Source organism: Rousettus aegyptiacus, unplaced genomic scaffold (assembly GCF_014176215.1).
Source record: "Rousettus aegyptiacus isolate mRouAeg1 unplaced genomic scaffold, mRouAeg1.p scaffold_m13_p_1, whole genome shotgun sequence".
Lineage (NCBI taxonomy): Eukaryota > Metazoa > Chordata > Mammalia > Chiroptera > Pteropodidae > Rousettus > Rousettus aegyptiacus.
The window spans coordinates 159,076,170-159,094,854 of NW_023416284.1; the positions used below are offsets into that span (position 1 = coordinate 159,076,170).

Here is an 18,685-nt window from a genome sequence, read left to right on the forward strand (position 1 = left end):
AATAAAGATAAAACAATCCATGCACAGAGTTAATTTTGACTACTAATCCAACCCCACTAGTACTTTGGATATGATTCCTGCCAGGAATAGCTCAATCTGTTTTACTCATGCATTCCAGTCAGACCTTGATTTCTTCTTGATTTTATGTCAGTGGTGCTGATAGCCTGCCTCAGGTATTACATCTCTTCAATGCCAAGTCTTTTTTGATGATGGTTTGGTTCACTCAATTTATGTTTTAAATTCCTAAAATCTCACTATTTCTTATACCTTTTCCTGAACATTAAAAGCTCTAAAGACTACATTTCCCCTACCTGCCCTCTATTATAGTCTCTTTCTCTTTCTTTACTTTATCCTTTTTATCTCTAAGCCCTTGGATAACCTTCTGCATAGATGCTTCTCTACCAGGTAACATCTGACAGCCTCCACCACCTTCTGCTCTATAGTAGTTACATCTAGAAGTAAACTTGTACATTTCTTGGTTCTGTTTCTCAGCAATTCATTTTGATTCACCCATTCTAATACTTCATGTAGAAGAGAAATTCCATCATTTGCAGAGCAAAGTACTAACTTTCTGACTGAAAACCACACAACCAGGAAGACTATCTTCTCCTGGACACAGAGCAACTACTCTGGGGACCAGAGTGGATTCTGGAGCTGTGCCCTTCCCTCAGTTATCAGAGGACTAGGAAAGCAGTCTCAGTAACTTCTAGACTAACCTAGCTCTAGGCAACCACACAGAGAGCTCCACTAAAGTGAGCCCCTGTTTCTTTCAAGTATATGATTTTTCCACTTGGAGATGCAATTTGGATAGCAGGTTAGGTGTGAAGACAGCATAAAATAACATGACTTATGCAGCATCTGTAGGAAATACAACAGATCTGCTGTATTCCCAGAAGTCCTCAAACATATATAAATTTACATATTTGTCACAACCAAAAATCTCTCGTTAGCTTTCTCTTTTAAATGCAACCAGTGTTGAATCCAGCACCTCCTCAATATAGTCTACACTCCCCTTGGAGAGAGTTTTGTTACATCTTGTACCTATACCCGAGTTAGACTCCTGGAGACCCCTCCTTGTGTCACCGTAACATAGAAACTGGTCTGGTGTTCTAGGTTGCCTTGAACACAGGCCTTTCATGGGGCTAATAATAATACCAATTGGTTTTCTTCCCACTGTGAAAACCAGATGAGTAGCACAAAGTGCTAGAAGGAACGAGAAAATGGAAATTTGCTGCGAGTGAGGGCCAATAGGCTTCATGAAGCTGGGCATTTGGATGAGTGGCAAAGAGAAGTTTTACATCTTCTGGTGTCTGCTTCCTACTTTGAATACTCTCACTAACAAAGGAATAGCTTCTCTCCAAGCCTAAGCAACTACATTGCTGTACTGAAAGTGCTCCTCTTTGATGGTATACCTGAACCAAAGGAGATCTAATCAAATAATCTACTAGTGTTATTCAGGATTGAAGAAAGGCTCCCTAAATGAAGTAAAAATTGATGCGAACAGTGTCGGTTCTATTCACCTAGGAATTCCTTTCCTAGCAATTTATAGTCATTTTTAAAGTACTAGTCCAAAGAAAAAAGATCTGTTAAATACATTAGTAGTGATGGACATTGGAAATTATTTCTATTTCATTTCCTGGAAACTTAATAAAAAGGTATAATTTGTTCTAAGTGGAATGATTAATATTCCTCGCATTGTTAGAACATGTAGAACAAAATCTATTTGGCCTCTTTCAACTGTAAGAACATGGGCAGGTAGGTAATTTCCTCTTAAAAACTAAAAGAAAAATGGTTTCCTACTTGAAGTGATACCAAAATTGCTGAAATTTGAATTGTAAAATTTCATTACACAACCTTAATAATGATCATTACCATTAGCTTCATGTAAAATCACCTTTAGAAAATGTTCCCATATTCATAAAGAAGTAAGGTATGAAGGTAAGAATTTGTTAGTTTCATGCCTCAAAAATACTGGTGTGCTAACAAGACGTGGGCTATGAACAGCTTATTGTCAAAATGCTGGTAGAAAGCGGCTTTTCTCTGACCTCATTAATGAGTATAATAGTGTCTGCATATGGGCATTTAATGATACTATTCGATGGTAGAAAAATAACTTCAAAGGAAAGATGATGATGGATTTGTGGTTGTTTGGGAGCTATTTAAACTTTCTTAGAAATTTAGTCTTGTTTCTTTGTACCTTGTTTTTCTTGAAGATCAAAGTATCTGTGTCTTCTGGAGGTGACTGCATTCGAACATACAAGCCAGAAATTAAGAAAGGAAGCTACAATAATATTGTTGTCAATGTAAAGACAGCTGTTGCTGACAACCTCCTTTTTTATCTTGGAAGCGCCAAATTTGTAAGTCTAATATTCAGCTTTTCTTGGCCTGTTTACCATGTATATGTATTGTCAGAGGTTAATCCTTGTAGTGTGCAAAATGTATAGAACCCTATAACTTGGTCCCAGAATTGTGTAATGCAGCCTGTCAGATTTGTAAACCTCACAACCTCAGAATCTTATCTCTCAAATAGCTGAAGTACCAAGTTAAGTTAGAAGGCAAATGAAATGAAAACTTTTTATAGTATTGAGGCAAATCTGCTTTCGTTGGTGAGTATACCAGCATTTACTTTGAATTATATTTCCAGATGAAGCTATTTAAGAAGGAAAACTATTGGAATAAAGCTTTATCTTTTACTTTTCTCTAACTGAGAAATTACAATGAATTTTCATGTTAAATGAAAATGGCATATCCGATGAAAATTCTTCCCACTCATGTTGTTTATGACTCAAAAAAGTTGTATTTATAAAAACTCACCCCAAAAGTTCTAATTCCTTTAATTTGAATCATTTGACTTTGCATTTATAATTGAATAAGACTTTTTTCAGCAAACCACTCATCACATAAGTCAATATTTGGAATTCAGGCGAGAAGTTTTGGGTCACCTTGAGTAAAAAAAAATCATTCCCGGTCCTTCAAAAACATCAGAGCCCTTGGTGAAAACAATAAATCATGAATCCAAATATTTCCTTTTATCTCTATAACAAATATCAGAATAAAAAAAAAAAAAGCCTTTCATCTCAAAATTAGTCCTAACTAGAATTGGTTAAATTAATACATATGCCTCAGCAGTATGGACATTCGAGTTGCCTTGAAGATACAATAATAAAGTATCATTTAATCATACAAAATAATAGATCATGTTATTTGGGAATTTTTATCATGAGGCTTCTAATTATTTTGCATATTTATAAATAGTACCTATTGAAAAGAACTCTGCTGGCCTCCTCTTTCAGGGTGCTTTATATCCAATATGTATCATTTTTGTGTTTCTCTGAACTAGATTGACTTTCTGGCTATAGAAATGCGTAAAGGCAAAGTAAGCTTCCTCTGGGATGTTGGATCTGGAGTTGGACGAGTAGAGTACCCAGATTTGACTATTGATGACTCGAATTGGTACCGTATTGAGGCCTCAAGGTAACTAATTTAATAAAGATTAAGATAATTAAATGATAGAATTTTGAAGTGGTTTCCCAGTTTATGAGAAAACTTCTATTTCTGTTTCAAAAAAGTAGTGATGTATATGTACAAATTTTATACTTTAATATGTTTGTGTATGAATGTGTGTAAATCGGTATCTTTGTATTACCTGTTAGGAACTAACAAACTTTCAAAGTATTGACCAAAGTGACCAGTTTATTTTAAAACCCTCATCTGACTGTCCCATAGAAATTTTGAGGTTAAGTGCTTTCGGTCACACCACACCTAAACACTTACTGAGACTCAACCTTACTCGGCACAAGCCAGAGTGTAAGAGCTGCCATGTGTGCCTGTCTTCGGTGTGCACAGTTCTTCTAGTCTGCATAGTGACCTTGCCCAAGAGACACATGCAGTATCTAAATGCTGGCATGAGTATGTCATGTCCGTACTACTTAAAATGGGAAGTAACAGGAAAATTAATTAGTTCTATCTTTAAAGCTTTAATTCAAGTAACTTCTAGCAATATATAGATTACTTAGAGAACCCATTCCTGTCCTTAATACTTCATCCTCATTTTCTCTCCTTTTCCTAATCCTTAACTCTCTACCACACACAAGGCAGCTAACAGTTAAGAGGTATTGTTATGGGCCTAGGGCAAGAGAGGAAGTTGATCAACAATCTGGTAATTGTTCAATCTAGATGATAATACATAGCATTTCATTCTATGTTTGTCTAAGGTAATTTTTCCAAAATAAATGTTTAAAGGAAAACTTAATGAAAAGCAGTATCTTCAGTTCCTTTGTAAGATCTTCTGTAAAAGTGTGTGTGTGTGTGTGTGTGTGTGTGTGTGTGTGTGTGTGTGTGTGTCTGAGAGAGAGAGAGAGAGAGAGAGAGAGAGAGAGAGAGAGAGAGAGAGAGAGAGTGGGAGAGAGGGAGAGAGGAGACCGAGACCAATAGAGACCAACAGATAAAATGTGCTTCCATGTGTCATGGTGGTAGGGCAGGACAAGGGAGATTAAGTACTTAGAGATTTAAGAATATTTATATTTACAAAGCACAGTTCCTTCATCAGAAGAGATGTAGTCTGTTAAAGTAAAAGAATCTTGTTTGATAAATTCAAACTATTAATTCCAGGTATTTCAGTTAATTCTACACCCTCAAAGATGAAAAAGTTACCAAAATGACACAGCAGTGAGAGAAATATGACACTAAAGTTTTGTTATCACTGCATATCTCTAAAAAGAGACCAGATTTTCATATTTAACAATTCATGGCAATGAATTACTTAAAAAAATAAGATGAAATATAATAATGATAGCATTCAAAATCATATTAAATTTAAAAGTGAGGTTCTTGTATACACAAGTTGTATACACAATTATGAACACCAAATATTATAGGATATACATTAAAATGGTATGCCAAACAATAGAAGGTACACAAGTCCAGAAAGACTACTTCAGCAAATTTGGATCCAAAATATAATAAGAGATTTTAGGAGAAATTATGCAGTTTGTAATACAGAAGGATAGATTTTTCAGGGTTCACTTGCTGAATTAAAATTAGATACAATGCTAAATTAAGTAATATAAACTTGTTTCACTGGTACATATATGTAAATAGTAAATTGTTTTGTAAAGCAATAGGAAAAAGCCTTTTTATTTAACCATAGCAATTTCATCAGCTAATTGCACTACATCATTTCATATCAATGGACGCATGTAGAATCAAGATATGTTGCTCACTGGTCCTAGTTGAATTCGACAATAAACATCCCGAAAGATTAGACTCTGGGTTTTGATTTGCAATTTAAATCTGGAACTTTTGAAGCTAAACACCCAGCTATCTCTAAAACAAGTCTCTACATTTTTATACCTTTTTAGTCTGAAGTTACCACAAGTGTAATAGATTTTTCACTTTCTGTCTCTTCTTCCATTTCCTTTCAACACATACCCTGAAAGAACTGGGAGAAATGGAAGTATTTCTGTGAGAGCCCTGGATGGACCCAAAGCCAGCATTGTGCCCAGTACATACCATTCAGTGTCTCCTCCAGGGTATACGATTCTAGATGTGGATGCAAATGCAATGCTGTTCGTTGGTGGCTTAACTGGGAAATTGAAGGTAATGTGTTTTCCCCATCCTATTTATTGTATCTTTGTGGGCAACAACTCCTGACATGACTACTTTGAGGGAAGCCATGATAAAGCTCTATAAAACCTTGATCACTTTTTACTTAATTTGTATTTATGAAAACAAGATTTTATTTTGAGCAAGAAGTTTCTTCTTTGACTATTTAATACTAGAAACATAATCTTTTTAAGCCTGTGTGTATTTACTTAAACAGTTGCTGTTTTGCCCTGATCTGTAGCATCATTTTTTTTAAATATTCTTGTTTTAGTTGCCTAAAGAGCGAAGTGGTTTTTAAATATACTCCACTTTCTGAATCAATTTATAATTTATTGATAGGAAGCACTATAAAGTTCAAACTCACATCTAATTAAAAGATTTATGAATACCTTGGGAAATGTCACAGGAGTTGTAAGTTTTCAAATCATGATCCAATTTTAAAAGTTTTCAAGTTGCTCTTCTTATTCTTATAGAGTAATGCACTTAATATTCATAATTGCTTTATGACAGGTCCTTGTGCATTTCAAATTGCAAAGTGCCTGCATTTTAAAGAAGCTTGTGGTGATTAAATAGAATTAGGTGTTGGGAAACGACCTGTGGGTGAGATGTAAGAGCACAACCAAATATAATGAATAATCCCAGGCTTGTCAGAATCATCCTGGGATGAGATTAGTCAGAAAATGTGAAAAGCCAGGGTGACCCTAAATTTATGAGAACTCAGCTTTCATATAGAGTGAGGTGGTTTTATTTGCTTTGTGTACGAGATGTGACTCTAAAGTATTGCAATTGATTTCACAACTACACACTAAAATCATCCTCATTTCTTAGAACTGCATATAAATATATATGGTACATAGTAATATATAGTTATATTGCCAACTTCTCTCCTCCCCAGAAAGATAAATATAGGGTAGCACACAGCAGTACAAAAGCCATGAATTTTGAAATCAAATCCAGGTTGGATTCCCGGCTCTAACACTCACTAAAATCTGACCTTAGCCAAGTCACTTAACCCCTTGGGCTTTAGTTGTCTCAAGTAGAAAAGGGAGATAAGAATATCTACCCTTCCTGTCTATTAATAATAACCTTTTGTCACATGTATATAGCCATTACTATGGGCTCAGTAGTAGTCAAAGTAATTTAAATTAACTTATTTTCACAACAACCCCAAAAGGTAAGTAATATTCTCCCCAATTTATAGTTAAGGACTCTAAGTAAGAGAGAAGTTAAATGGCTTGACCAAGATTACACAGCAATTAATGGAAGAACTGAGATTTGAACACAGGTTAATGGGCACAACAGGCTACACTCTTAATCATATTTCACTGCCACAATGAATAGTGAGATTATGTGCATAGAATTTGTGACAGATACCTAAGACATGCTAGTCACACCTTAAATTTCACATTAAATAATTTTTATTGTTATCCAGATGTCACTGGCACAAAACTTTCGTAGGCCAATATTGGGGAAAAAGAAAACAAACAAAATACATTAAAAAAAATCTTAATAATTTGGCTAAGAGTTTCAAGGCAACTGCCACACCAGAATATGAACTGAAACCTGAAAACAAGTAACTAAATCAACATACTGATGAAAATTCAAAGGAGCAGAAGATTTTTCCAAGTATAATTTTTTTAGGATGCAAGAGTGAAAGGCAAAAACAAGTAGCATCTACAAGTAGAATAATCAACTGTTGGAAAATTAAGAGAGGCTCCGACTGATGACAGAGAATTCCAAGGACCGTCTGACACAAATGTCAGCGGCTCTGATGAACATTCTTTCTACAAGGCAGTGGTGTACCACTTGATCTCAACAATAGGACTATGTACATGTTGATGAGTTTAACCTAAATTTATATCTACAATTTTTAACTATTCAGTGACCATCTTCCTATATTTGTCCTAAAACCCAAACATGTTAATTCACTTTTCCTGCATAGTCAGTATGTAGCCCTTCTCATGATCTCTGGAAGAAATGTTCTTAATAATATAGGGGAACTAACATTTATTAAATACCTTCTCTGTGTCAGGCACTGAATGTAGTAAGTACCATAAGTAAATTATCTAACTTAGTTCTCCTAATAATCCCATATTAGAGACAAAAAAATAAATAAATAAATTTTAAAAAGAATCTTGAAGATAAGCAGCTCATCTAAATTCAGAAGCTAGGCAATGTTTATTTACTAAAGATGATGTATTGATATAGCACAAAATAACCAGGATCTGTGAGGATATAATATAGTTAAAAGATGAATATGTGCATAACCAAGAATATCAGAAAGAGTGGATACTAACTCCTTCAGATTCTTCTGCTGATAACTCTCACAGGTACTTGAAGATTTTTTTGTGAAATTCCAAATTCTAACATATATTGTATTTCTCTCTGCAGAAGGCTGATGCTGTACGTGTTATTACATTCACCGGCTGTATGGGAGAAACATATTTTGACAGCAAACCTATAGGGTTGTGGAATTTCCGAGAAATAGAAGGTGACTGCAAAGGATGTACTGTCAGGTTAGTTGAGATGGTCTGGTCTGAACATCACAAAAGCTTTAGCTTTATTGTGCAATATTCTGTTATCATGTCGGGGATATGGAGCAGGCCTGAAGTGATTACATTCAGCAGTGGATTTACCACGAAGTTAATGAAACTTCAAGTCCATTCCCCAATTTGTATAGGTACTTTTCAAGGCCCTGAAAGATACTCTAACAGTGCTTTTACATGGTCACATATTTTTGTAAAATTTGCAAAGTTCAGATATTTTAACTTTGAACAGTTAAGACTACTGTCTCTTTCCATTCCAATTTCCTTTCATGTCCAGAGGATTTTTTTGTATATGACTATCCTGTAGTCATCATTTCTTTTTTCTTGAAGAATGTTTTCCTTCAAACTAATTGCTAGACCTCACAAAGCCTGGATTCAAACCACTTATATTTATAATAAAATATAGAACCCTGGTACAAGTTTTATCTCCTGCAGGATTTTTCAAATAACACCTAGGGGTCTGTAAGTGTTTTAAATGAAAACCCATGGGCCTTGAAGTTTCTGCTTAAGTAGAGAAGAAGGGGCCAAGATAAGCCGGTAGAAAGTGCCAAAATATACAACATCAATTATAAAGAAGTTAGAATGTCGGAATTTAGAAATATTTAACAAGCACATAAAGCACATATAAAGAACAAATATTATTATATAAACTCGATTTGGAATGTAAAATAATTAGCTAGTAGTGGAGGATATCTGAGCTTAAAAAATTTAAAGCCCACTAATCAACTGAGCCTATAGTACTTTTAATTATACTAAATAAAATAAATGGAAGATTAATATATACACATAACAATTCTAAAATCAATAGGTTAGGAGTTTGCATTTTTTATTTCTGATTTAAAGGGCATGTGCTCATTGCCAGGACCCAAATTCTCCATTAATGTGGGAGAATGCATGTCACATATTTTTCTCACCATCTCTATAGAGTTTCAGAAAAGAAAGTAGTCCCCTAAAATTGTCTCTCTAAAAGTTTTAACCTCCAACTCTATTTATTTAGTCATTAAAGACTTGTCAACATGGCATTGAGGACATTTTAAAAGCCTGAGCCATTTGTAGTTTAAGTGGTTGGTCAATAATCTCCAATAAAATCCAATGTGGAATGTTTTCTGTAAAATTCTTTCAGTGCAACAAAGATAATGAGTCCACATTAATATTCTGCTAGTCACAAATCAACACCAACTTTTCCCTAAGTATTTCTTCTGGTAAATTTATAAGTAGGATTGTCAAAAGCCTATTATCAACAAACATCAATGTCTATTTAACAATGTATGTCATATGATAATTAAGATAACATCGCTAATTATCAATTCTGCAAAGATCTCTGTGCCTTTAGTATGGTTAAGTATGTAAATTTATTATAATAGTATTAATTATAATATATATTATATTTTAACATATTATATATTATATAATATGTAAAGTACATGAATTAATTATAATAGTATTATAATAGTATTTATATATGTATAATGCAATTTTCAGATTACAGCTGTTCACACAACTTTCTGATACTGGGATGAATATGGTCCATTCCTAGGCATCAATAAACTTATAGCCAAGAAGGAACAAAAAGAGAACTACTATGCAAGTCAATAATCAAAATGCAAGGCATAATTAAAAATCTCTTTTAAAAAGTACACTCCAAGTATACCACAATTATTCGAATTGGGTTAATGGCATCAAGATCTGCTTCATGGAGGAGGCGACATTGGAGGCAAGCCTTGACATAGAGTAAACATCCAAAACAGGAGAAGGCAGATAGAATGTAGAGAGCATTCTAGCGCAAGGGATGAGGGAAACCAAAGTTAGGAAGGCTGAAAGCAGTGTGTTTTTCAAAAAGAGCCAGTGAAATTTGTTCTGCTATATCACATGCTTTAGAAATGTGAATTCACTAATATAGGATTGGCAAATGGGAAAACAATTTTGATAAGAGGCAGACATCACGTAAGTTTATACATTATTCTTCCCAGCATATTAATATTTGTACCACCAAGTAAAGGCAGTAGACTCACACAGCTGAAGACACCAAGCTCAGGAGTACTAGGCCCACAACACAACCTACACATAGTGCCCAGTCACCCACAAATTTGCCTTGGTTTGACCAAGCACTCTGCCTTAGAAATGTTCAATGCCCAGTTCTCCACCAAAACTGTGTATTTTTACAACATCTATCAGTCAGCAGGGTCAACCCTCCATTACACTCCTTGTCATCAAAGGATTTATTTTGTTCTCCACATCTCAGTCACCAATTTAAGGCCAGACTTACTTGGTTTTGACCAATGAATGAAGTGAAGTACCCTGATCTACATCTGTATCTCTAATCGTTCTCAGCACAGAACTCTTTTCTGTAGATTGCTTTTCATTTGAATATGAGAGTCTCCTAAGAGGAAGGGGCCTTAGAAAAAATTCAGTGATCTAATTCTTTCAGTTCACGTTTGAGAAATTTAAACCTGTGTTAACTGACATATAGCAGGGCCTTAGTGAGATTCTACAACAGACTCCAGGATCCCTGCCATCTTATTTGCTATCTTTCCTATGATAACATTGAGGGAATAAGTAAATTAGACATGAGAACATCAATGTATAAATATCCCAGAGTTTTTGTATAAGAAAAATAAAATGCAATTTTTTTTTATTCTAATACTTATCTTGACATTGTATAAAGTTTTATGTTGTTTCTATTTTTATTTTATGTTTTAAACTATAAATGACAATCCTTTGGGCCAAAGCATCCAGAAAACTGTCAATAGTGACTCCTACGACCCTTTCTGATTGTCATTGTAGCATGGCAATATATAATGCAAATTCCTAGTATTTGAGAACTTCAAAGAACTTTTCCTTGGAAGTAGACTCTACACAATGTTCTCTTCTCTAGAATGTAATGTTCCAGAATTTAACAGATATAATAGTTATAATAATAAAGTCAATATTAACAAATTTACTACCAATTATACTGTTAATAGGCTTAGTTCCTCAAAACTTTATTTAGCACTTTTCATGAATATTGAAAAAGCATCTTTTATAGGTTTACATTAAAAAAAGTTTTAACACATCATCAGATTTTATTCTAAATTAGATAAAATTTAAAATTACAAAGACCTATTTATGAAAAGCACAATAAGACTCTTCCTTTCCTTTGGTCTTTAGAGTTTAATTTCTCTCTGGTCCAGGAATAGAAAGCTAATTTGTCTAATGTGTGTCGCAGTTCTTCCTTCACAAGCCCATTAATATTTTTACACTACTATTTTTCTCATTAGCCAAGATTTCATGCAAATAATATTCTAGGCCCCTGTTATTTTACGATGACATTACTATAATATTTCTCAGTATCTCCTTTCTACCCTCAAGTTATTACAACACTCCAATCTCAGAGGTTAAAATATATGTTGATATGCAGATATTTAAAGTTTAAAGAATATCTCCACAATTGAGACTTACTCTGTAACATCAATTAGATAGGTGGTTAGTAGAGAGATGATAGATACATACATACATACATACATACATACATACATACATACATACATAAACACATAGATAGATACATAGATGATAGGTACATAAATTCATAGATACATAGATGATAGATAACTTTACATTTGAAAAAGAAACCTTTAAAAATGTTATATTTACAAAACTTATAGTCTCTGTGAGGCAATTTGCTATACTAAAATTTTCTTCATTCCACAAACACTAACCAGATTCTACTATGAGCCAGTACCACACAGAATGCTGAGTTTGTGCTTGGCATGGAGCCTGGCTTATCTTTAGTTGGTCTCATAGAGATTACATTCTAGTGAAGAGGAAAGATCAACAAACACAAATTAATAGAGGCATCCTTCATTATCTGAATCTAATCTGTCCCAGAAAAAGCTATCGGATAAAAAGTATTCAGAGAGTAGGGACCTATTCTATTATGGGCTTTTTTTTTTCCTTTACAACTCTAAATTTGTAGCCTTTGACCACCTTCACCCATTTCCCCCAATCTCCACCCTGTTATGTTGTGTACATTGCAAATGTAATAATGCATTCTCAACCTATCTAAAAACGCCTCTAGTTCATACCACTAAGACACGCCAAGATAATTATCCACGAAATAGTTCGGCAAAACATAAAGCGCTTTAAACGTCATTGACTTAGCTATTAAACATTCTAGGTGAGAGATGGTGGTTTTTCGGTCCAGGATGGTGGCAGTGGACATGTAGGGAAATGAAAGAATGGAAGGTGTATTTGATATAGTTTCTGCCCTACAACAGCTTACAGTCCAGTCTCAGAAGATAGTTTGATGTACTGAATGCTGATAAACCAAGTAGACATTGTCTAATTCATGTGAAATGTCTCTCTTTAGTCCTCAGGTGGAAGATAGTGAAGGGACTATTCAGTTTGACGGAGAAGGCTATGCATTGGTCAGCCGCCCCATTCGCTGGTACCCCAACATCTCCACAGTCATGTTCAAGTTCAGGACATTTTCTTCAAATGCCCTGCTGATGTACCTTGCTACACGAGACCTGGTAAAGATACACACAGCTGATCTTCCAAGATTGAAAGTGTCTTTCTTTTCTATAGATTTTCAATACAATTTGAGTTAATTATCAAATTATCAATTATTGTTCAAAGAAGTCTGGGATGGCTGTGTGATAGGCAAGAGTGGGTGATGCAAACAGCACTTATATAGTTTCGCTGATAACTTTAATTATATATACAATATAATTATAATTTATTTTCGATATAAATCCCCATAGAATCCTTTAAGAGAAGCATCCAGTAAAGATCCCCCCGGTATGGAGTCATGAAGCAGCAAAACTACTTCTTTAGTCATCTTCTAGTGAACTATGTTTAAAGATGATTCTAAATATCCTCATTTTTTTTCAGGTCTATATTTCTTAGTAAATTTTTTCAGGGAACAGAGTTTTTAATGTACTTAATATATTTTCAAAGGAACCCACTTTATACTCTTGTCATAAAAAGATATGTCCTAGTAATTTTGTTGTGACCATTTGTACCATAATGTCACACCCACAAACATTTGTAAAATAGTAATACCAGTTCTATTTTCAAAATGAATTTTAATTATAGATCGGTACATTCAGTAATCTAGCTATAAGGCCCTATATAAACCCCACAAGGAAAATTAATACTTATATATTTCTCTGGGCATCTAATCACTGGTATATTTTTACTCTATTAATAGAAAGATTTCATGAGTGTAGAGCTTGCGGATGGGCACATAAAAGTCAGCTATGATCTGGGTTCAGGAATGGCTTCTGTTGTCAGCAATCAAAACCATAATGATGGGAAATGGAAATCATTCACCCTCTCAAGAATTCAAAAACAAGGTAAGTTTCTATAGTAATAATGCACTATGAACTTTAATCATGCTCTCCAAAGCTCTCATGCACCTAATCATAAGGAAGACCCTGTCTGTGATTTTAGGTACTCACAAATTCTATGAAAAATTGATATAGTCATTTCTTTGGCTTAGATTATAGGTGGTTTAGGTTAGACATGACTGATTGAAGAGCCAAATGATTCTCTATCATTTTCTTTTGGAACTGAGAGCTTAATTTGAAAGCATAAAACTGTCTTACAACTTGTAAAATTATATCTCGTATGAGGTTTAAAAAGGTTGTATGCTTTTCTTCTTATTTTGCCAAGATGTTTCCTTCAGCATGGCTCACAGGTAGAATTTGTAGGGGTTGTTAGAGCACAGCTACTGGTTCTTTGCTATTTAAAAATGCCAAAATTTGTATGTGTGCAAATAAATATTAACGATAATGTAACATTATGTAGTTCCAAAACATTTTTAAAACATGCTCACAAACATCATTTCATTTGTTCAAATAAGCAGGTATTTTGTTCAAGTATTAGAGAAAGGGTAATATAGACTGAAACTTACATCTGGTGACAGACATACATGAGAACATATACATATGATCTCACAGCAAGAAATCAAAGTCTTTTAGGTCTTAGTGTGCTGCTATTGTTACTGAAGTATAATTTCCCTGATTCTATGTACGATAGCATTACCAATATCTGCAAATAAAACATCGATACTTCTGTTTATATAATTAAACCTAATTAATTTTGGTCATCCCATTTCATGGAAATTTAGGTTTAACTTTGCACCACCCTCCATTCCTGCATTGAACAAATAATCTGCCAAGCACCAACTAAGTACTATGCAAGAACTAAATAAAGCCTATGACAAATTCTTAACTCCAAGGAACTTGTAGTCTAATGGGGAGATAGACAAGTAAATCAACAGTTAGAGGACAGAAAGCTATTTGCTGTATAGAAGTATGTATAGTAGGATAGGAATCTCTGAAGAGAGACATTTAAGTCAGAGAGGTCACGTCCTGGGGAGTACCCCTGAGGCACGATCAGAAGCCGAGGCTTCCGTGCATGAAAAGCACCTTTGGACATTTCAGAGAAGTGGAAGTTGTAAAAATCTGGAGGCCTCAGAGAGCATAACACATCATAATACATCCTTTTCCAAATGCTTTTCTTTGGAACATAAACCCTGGAGAAACTCCTCAGTTAAGATAAAAATTATCTTTATGCTTGTATAAATTGGAATACTGCTGAATACATTGTGCCTGTGTAAGACAAATACAATGCACATTGCATGTTAGAGGCTCCGCATAATAGTTAAGAAGAATGTTTAACCCAGTTTGGCACACTTCTCAACCTTCTTTGATCACCAGAATCTGTCTATGTACGCAATACCAACCAACATTCTGCTGAATACACTTCGGGAAATGCTTTAATAATTACAAGTAAATCCATAGGCTAACAAGGTGAATATTGGCAGAAAGTTATCAGATGAGGCTAGAGAGATGACAGAGCCAGTTCATAAAAAGCAGTATGAGCTAACCTAATGAGTTTTAGCTTTATTCTGAGGGCTGTAGGAAACTACTAATAGTTTTAATCAAAGATATGATACCAGCCCACCATCAGTTTTGTGCTTTAGTAAGGCTTCTTTAGCAACAACTTGAAGGGTACATTTGTGGCAGTTTTGGATGCTACCACAGAATGCAGTAAATCAGATGACGAATGAAGAGAATGAAACCTGAGACTAGAGAAGAAAGAATGGAGTTGAAAGATATTAAGTGTTTTAAACTTGATATGTGGGGCTAAGTTTTTTTAAAAAGCTATCAAGAATGATTCCCTTTTTTGTTTGTTTTTTCTTTAATAACAAGAATATGTCAGTGCCATTTACCAAGCTATTCATTACAAGAAAAATAATCATTTTTCTAGGAAAGATGCTTCCTATTTTGGACATGTTGTATTGAAGGTACTGTTAGCATATTTAGCAGCCCAGGGAAGCTATATAATTGGCCAGCAATTAGTTGCATCCACCTGAGGATCAGCAGAGCTCTAGGAGAGAAATGGGTAACTAGACATCATTATCATGTTTTAAATAGTTGTAGTTGAATAGGGATGAGAAAAACCAAGCAGTCATATCTAGAATAAAATGATACAAAACCCTAGAGTAAACAGCAGTATTGAAAATGTATAATAAAGGAAGATTCCACAAAATAGATGGGGACTTTAAAGAAATAATCAGAGAAAAAAGAAATAAGGAAGATAGATTTTCAGTAGACCAAACTAAAGGAAGAGTGACCATTTAGGTCCAATAATAGTCCAAGCAGGAGATGAATGATGGCTTGAAGTAAGAGTTTCAGTGAGATTTGACACCAGGGAAATGCAAAATAAATCCACAATGTAATACTGCTATATAGTTATTAGAATGTATAAAATTAAAAAGAGTGAACATACCCAGAGCAAGCAAGGATATGAAACAACTGGAATGCTTCTACACTGCTGATGTGGGTGTAAAATGATACAATCACATTGGAAAACAGGTTGGCAGTTTCTTAAAAAGTTAAATATGCATCTACCATATTAATCAGACATTCCATTTCTAAGTGTTTACCCAAGACACATGAAAGCATTTGGGTACAGAGACTTGTACCCAAATGTTCATAGCACCTTTATTTGTGATACTAAACAAACAAACAAACAAACAAAAAACTCAAACACCCATCAATAGATGAGAGAATATACAAATTGTTGTATACCCACACAATGGAATACTATTTAGCAATAAAAATAATGAACTTTTAGTATGCACACAAAATGAATGAATATCAAAATAATTATTCCGAGTGAAAGCAGACAAAAAAGAGTACGTTCATGTAAAATTATACAGAAAACACAAACAAACCTATAATCACAGCAGATAGAGGTTACTTGTGGATAGGTTATGTAGGGAGGGACAGGAAGGAAGGATAACACAGAGGTATAAGGAAACATTTGGGGTGATGGCTAGGTTCGTTTTCTTGATTGTGTTGATGGTTTCATGGATATATACACATCTCAAAACTAGTTGATTTGTACACTTTAAACAGGAGCAAATTATACGATGTCCATTCTACTTTGGTAAAACTTTTCAAAAATAGGACAAATGGAGTTATTTAGGAGATGAAATTAGTAAGGCTTTTGTTGACTGAGTAGATGTAGTATAGTGAGGAGAAAGTCAAGATGACTATAATTTAGAAGACAGAGCGGGGCTCATAGTGCTATGGAATAAAATAAATAATACAGATTTGAGAGTAAAAAGATCATCCTTCTGATTTGAAATATGAATAGTTTGAAGTACTGAGGAGATATACAGACAATGATGTCTCACCAGTTGAATGTGGACTTTTAGACAAAAATCAGATTTAGTCATATGTGTTTCTGAGCTACCAACATATAGTAAGGTTACCCACATAGCTAAAACATGAGAAATGGTAGAATGAAGGCTCATTAGGGAAATGTTCGAAGAAATAAGTCCTGGGAAAGGAGAGTGAGAATGAGGTTGTAAAGGTCAGAGAAGCTGGAGAAGTTGGCATTAGGAAAGCCAAGAGGAAACTTCCTACATGGAAGAAAATGTTAACAACATCAAATACTGCATAGATATGGACTAAGATAAGGGCTATAAGGACCCCATTGGCTTTGGCTCTAGGAAGGTCACTTGGATTTTTAGCAAGATCAGATTCCACAGATAAGATAGAGATAAGAATTCACATAAAGCTTCAGCAATGTGGGTCATGGCTCCTTTTCAGTGACCAGATTAGTCATTTCACATAAATTATTCTCAACTAGTTTATAAAAGCATTGTCCCTTGAAATTCAGATGACTCCTTTAGGAGGCATTGTCTCTTCCCTGAAAGTCAGTTAGTAGAACCACAGTCTGCTACAAATAGCAGTGTACCAGATCTCCCAAGTGCATTGATATGGACACAAGATTGAGAAAGGACATCTAGATTGTTAATAGACTAAGAAGGAAAAGAAAAGAATTACCAAAGTAAAAACAATTTGTGTATAACAACTCAGCACTACTTATAAAATGCTGTTTAAGCCCTTACCCTGTGTCTGGCTGGTATTTAATAAAATCCTTATTTTCCTGCTTAACCATAAATGATGTCTAAATTTGTCAACTCTGAGATTTTATGTTAATAGTTATGTGAGGGAAAGAAATAAAAGCAAGTGTTAGCATTTTATTACAGTACCCACTTCATCACTATCACTCACGAAGGCTACAGTAAAGCCTTCCCTTTAAATCAGTAAAAATATGCCATTCTATGCCTCTCTGCCAGAGTTAACACTTGGGCCAGTGAGTTTCAATTCAATTGTGTTTCTGCTCTTTAATCAGTTCTTAGAATGACTTCTAAAAATGCACATATTCTCTCAGGGAGAAGGAGGAAAAATACCAGCAGTCACTGCCTTCCTTGCCTGAGATAGAGACAGAATCTCATTTTCACAGACACCATTAAAATATGCACCAGGTCCTTAGAAAGAGGCTATTTTCATTTTTCATCAACAAGCCATATGAAAACTATTTTGTGGATCTGGATAAAAAGAAAAATGTATGGAAAAGTCATGAAAAGAGTTCTTTAGTTTTTTAATGATAGCCACCAATCAGGTCAAAAAAAAATGTGTGTATAAATTAATATGCATATGAAAGTAATTAAATTTTAAAATCTTAATTTGCTCAATATTTAAAAGGACGATTTCTTTTTTTAGGGTTTTTTTGTTGTTTGTTTATTTTTATGAACTCTATTTTGAAGATTTGAGGTCTTAATAGGTTTGGGTATTTTATTTTGGTCATTTATAAAGGCAATTGTGTTTGGTTTTATTGAAAAGACTTCCTTGTGGAATGGAAGGGTTACAAATTACAATGGAATTTTGGAGTTTGATATTTCTCTTTGTTTTCTAAAGAACACTTTTCTAAAGGATGATGAGTTGAAGGAAAAAAATAATGATCCATGGTCAAATAAATTTGGAAAATACTTCTTGCTCTACATCCCTTTGTTGGAGCATTACATTGCATATCAGCATTTTAAAAGATCTGGGCAGACATAATACTAAAATATATGTTTAATTTTTGCTTAATCTAGTGTCGATCACATTTATGTGAACCAGGAACATCCAAGGAACTAGATTTCTAAAGTATAAACATTTAGAAATGTCATGATAATCCATTGATTC

At 34.2% G+C, this 18,685-nt stretch overlaps 1 protein-coding gene across 6 annotated transcripts in view; it reads left to right on the forward strand.

Annotated features, from left to right (window-relative positions):
* The window catches only part of LAMA2 (laminin subunit alpha 2), a 485,514-nt gene that overhangs the window by 427,709 nt on the left and 39,120 nt on the right, over window positions 1–18,685 (forward strand). For all 6 annotated transcript variants that reach the window (XM_036217753.1, XM_036217800.1, XM_036217769.1 and 3 more), the window contains 6 exons: window positions 2,214–2,357; window positions 3,341–3,474; window positions 5,439–5,598; window positions 7,996–8,120; window positions 12,499–12,661; window positions 13,342–13,486. In XM_036217753.1, coding sequence (XP_036073646.1) covers window positions 2,214–2,357; window positions 3,341–3,474; window positions 5,439–5,598; window positions 7,996–8,120; window positions 12,499–12,661; window positions 13,342–13,486 — 871 coding nt within the window. The remainder of the gene's footprint in view (window positions 1–2,213; window positions 2,358–3,340; window positions 3,475–5,438; window positions 5,599–7,995; window positions 8,121–12,498; window positions 12,662–13,341; window positions 13,487–18,685) is intronic.